Source organism: Octopus bimaculoides, chromosome 16, assembly GCF_001194135.2.
Source record: "Octopus bimaculoides isolate UCB-OBI-ISO-001 chromosome 16, ASM119413v2, whole genome shotgun sequence".
NCBI lineage: Eukaryota > Metazoa > Mollusca > Cephalopoda > Octopoda > Octopodidae > Octopus > Octopus bimaculoides.
This window is the reverse complement of record NC_068996.1, coordinates 51,586,168-51,590,089: the sequence shown is the minus strand read 5'-3', so window position 1 is coordinate 51,590,089 and position 3,922 is coordinate 51,586,168. Positions and strand designations below refer to the sequence as shown.

General features: G+C 33.8%; 1 protein-coding gene across 4 annotated transcripts in view; it reads left to right on the top strand.

The window, feature by feature from the left end:
• The window catches only part of LOC106876924 (NAD-dependent protein deacetylase sirtuin-2), a 56,719-nt gene that overhangs the window by 35,557 nt on the left and 17,240 nt on the right, over positions 1 to 3,922 (top strand). For 3 of the 4 annotated variants that reach the window (XM_014925680.2, XM_052973763.1, XM_014925697.2), the window contains one exon: positions 2,358 to 2,426. The exons of the other annotated variant lie outside the window; for it this stretch is intronic. In XM_014925680.2, coding sequence (XP_014781166.1) covers positions 2,358 to 2,426 — 69 coding nt within the window. The remainder of the gene's footprint in view (positions 1 to 2,357; positions 2,427 to 3,922) is intronic. 4 annotated transcript variants of the gene reach the window in all.

Here is a 3,922-nt window from a genome sequence, read left to right as displayed (position 1 = left end):
CCTCTAGTGATTTGTTAATCACTGTTTTTCTCTATTATCAGTAAAGACTAAATTTGTTTAAGCATGTTGCTGTCAAGTGGATAAATGCTGTTTGATGATGCTTAAAGAAGCAGAAATCTAGATTCAGCATTTTCCATTGTTTTGCTACAGCTGGACACTTCCCATCTACTACCACTAACATACTTCTGTTCTTTTTAACACTATACATCTATATGAGATGCTGTCTCAAGACAAATACCACACTTTAATATATATCCACGTGAAGTAAGATATATAGAATGCTATTTTATTTATTGTTGCATTAAGGTTCCTGCTATTGTCACTAATTTTTGAGACTAGAATTTGATTTTGGCAAAATCCTCTCATCAGTTGTTTATTTTTTTTAATTGTTGCTGATTTCTTATTTTTTTGATAGGCAAATCATCTAGTGTCTCTTTTTTTTTCACATCTTCTGCCTGTTGCTGATTCTGCTGGACACTGTGATTGATCATGATGTTAACCACTACAAAACATAAACTGAGTTTTCTTAGATGCGAGACTCAGTGGAATGTGAACTATAATCTCTTTGGTTATCAATTTGTTTGGAACATTCATTTGACCCTTTAGTATTCAGATTACTCTGTCAAATGTATGGCTTATTTATTCACTTTGTTTTCAATTAATTATGCATAATGTTGTTGTTTTGAAATTTCAATGATGTGATTGCTTAGTTTTAGAATAACATTGTAGGATAGGTGTGAGAGGGCAAATGTGATTGAATTAAACACAAAACAGGCAGAAATGGGCAGGATAAGGCCGATTTAAGTGCTGAAATCATTAAAATCAGTTTCATTTAACCACAGTTCTAAAATATTATTAATCTCTGGCAGATAACATTGTATAATATGCTTGCAATAAAAACATTATTAATGGAAAGGTTTCTATGTTTGGTGGCAGTTGAAGCCCTAAATAGACAATGTGTTGCTACATCACTCACTTTGGCTATGAATTTATCTGTGTCGTCATGAGTTTTTGTTGCTTAATGCATCTGGTTATTTTTCATTCAGCTATTTCATAGCATTGTCAAAAGAAAAAAAAAATCTTTTTCTACTTTAGCAGTGGTTCCCAAAGTGGACGGTATTGCCCCCCTCCCAGGGGGGAGTGGAACGTTCCAAGAGGGCATTGAAGAAAAGTGGGGCAATACTGGGGGTAGTGATTCATGTAAAAACAACAAAATAATGGGTTCATTAGGTTAAGTTTTATTTGGAGGTCTGTGTTTGTGATGGTTAGTTGGAGCGGGGATGTTAGGAATGTGGCCTGGGTGTCAATGGGGTGGCAGCCCCAAAAAGTTTGGGAACCACTGTACTATAAGCACAAGGTCCGAAATTTTAGGGGAAGTGGATAGTCAATTGCGCAACCCCAGTACTCAGCTGGTACTTATTTTATTGACCCCAAAAGGAAGAAAAACAAAGTCAGCCTCACCAGAATTTGAACCCAGAACATAAAGACAAACGAGATGTCACTAAGCATTTTGTCTGATGTGCTAATGATTCTGCCAGCTTAATAATAATAATAATAATAATAATAATAATAATGATGGACTCCTCTTCTGTCGAAGACAACATATGAGTGTTCAATGTTTGCTGAACAACCTGTACAAATGATTTGTTTATAATGATCAAATGTATGTGCTGTACATTAGTTCACTTGCTCCTCCATCAAATCAACATTGCTTGGACAGGTACACAAGTGTGTCACATGTCAGGTGTTGAAATGATTGCAGAGCAAGGTGAAATGAAATGTTTTGCTCAAGAACACAACACACCATTCTGTCCAGGAAAAAAACAACAACAACAACAACAACAGCAACAACAATAATATTATTATCATTATTATTTGCTTTTCTGCTTTGGTGAAGACTTGTGCTTCATTTGGCATAAAGGGAACAGGAAACTTGCATCACTAGTTACTTTTGATTTTTCTTTGTAGATAAAGGTCTGTCTTTTTTTCCCAGTACATAAATTCATTCTCTGCTAGAGTTTCATTTAGATATTTAAAATGCATTTTCATGTTTGTTTTAGTGTATTAGTTTATTTAAATATAACTGTTAGCATTAGTTGTATAATGATAGTCATTGTGAGATCAGTTCCTGTGAATTCAAAGATCGAAAACAATTAGATACAAATTTTATAGGACAAAGATGAGAGAGACGAGAAGAAAAGACTAGATAGTAAGGGATTGTAAGACAATAAAATGAGTAATACACAACATAATAAACTAATAATTATATTAATATTTAATATGTACAAATTCAATCAATAATTCTCTCATAGCATATTGATCTTTTTTTCTTTTTCTTAAATTTTTTTTCCCTTCAGCCAACCCCTTCACACTATTTTCTGAAACTACTTGATGAAAAAGGCTTGCTTCTTCGTCATTTTACTCAGGTAAATACCGATTTTGTTGGGAACCAAATAGTCAATAATTTTCTTTTGGTATCAGAGTAATAAATATAAAATATATATATTGGTTTCAAATTTTGGCACAAGGGCAGCAATTTAGAGGGGGTGGGGTTGAGTCGATTACATTGACTCCAATGTTCAACTGATACTTATTTTATCGACCCCCAAAAAAATAAAAGGCAAAATCACCCTTGGCAGGTTTTGAACTCATAAAGATGGATGAAATGCCGCAAAGCATTTTGCCTTGTGTGTTAACGATTCTGCCAGCTCACTGCCTTAATAAATGTAAAATATATATTAATACTTATTAATCAATGCTTGGGGGTAGTGTCTTTTTTGACTGACATCTTATTGTCAGATCTTTATCATTATTAATGGAAATCATTTTATAACCAGACACCCAGAGACAACATTAATTGCCATGAACCAGCAAGAGAACTTCTGCATGGTCGAGCTGCTAGAAATAGCAACCAAAACTTACTATTTTTGAAATGAAAGACATATTCGATAATGTACTCATGTATGTTGTGTACCTAAGAAAAATGGATGGTCATGGTTGGAATGCCTTTATTCATAGATTTGCTCAATCAAAACTGACTCAGTAGTTAAAAACTCATAAATAACAAAATACAGTGAATGGCTTTGTTACCTGTTCGAATATGCCCCAAACATGTTTGAACTGGTAATGAGTTTCTATTCATATACATCATTGCTCAGCACTTCTATTCCATATTTTATTTATGGCAAGACATTGATTAACACAACCAGTCACAGTACAACGACAGGAATATAAGAAGAGGTATCCGTCACTTGTCAGTTTGTAGCATTCCCATTTCTGATATCTGATGTTAAGGGGAGATAACTACTATGAAATGCATGCATCCATCAGTCCGGCTAGAGGGCACTTCAAACTGACTGGTGTGTTTACACCTTTTTTGTCTCCTGTAAGAAATTTTCTCCATGACAAAATATAATGAATGTCTTTCTTACAGGTTTGAATATGTCTCAAGAATATTCAAACTGGTAACAAGTTTGTATTAGATAACAAAATGTATTGATATAGCCAATGATATAGACAATCCCGTAATATCTTTTAAGCCAAGATACACACACACACACACACACACACACACACACACACACACGTATATGTATATAAAAGAAGACAAAGAAAATGGAGATTGGGAAGTTAATAATTGTTTATTATTAACAACAAATCCATCATCATCCTTTACAGCTGTTTCAATTAATACTCAGTGAATTAATTAAATATTAAGTTCATATGACCTGAGCTTAATATCTTCAGAGGGAAAAAAATACCCTTGGATGTTTTACGTATGTTTATGGATTCATTATAGCAGAGGCTAACATAACATCTAATTGAAGTATATGTATGTATGTATGTATGTATGTATGTATGTGTGTGTGTGTGTGTGTGTGTGTGTGTGTGTGTGTGTGTGTGTGTGTGTGTGTGTGTGTGT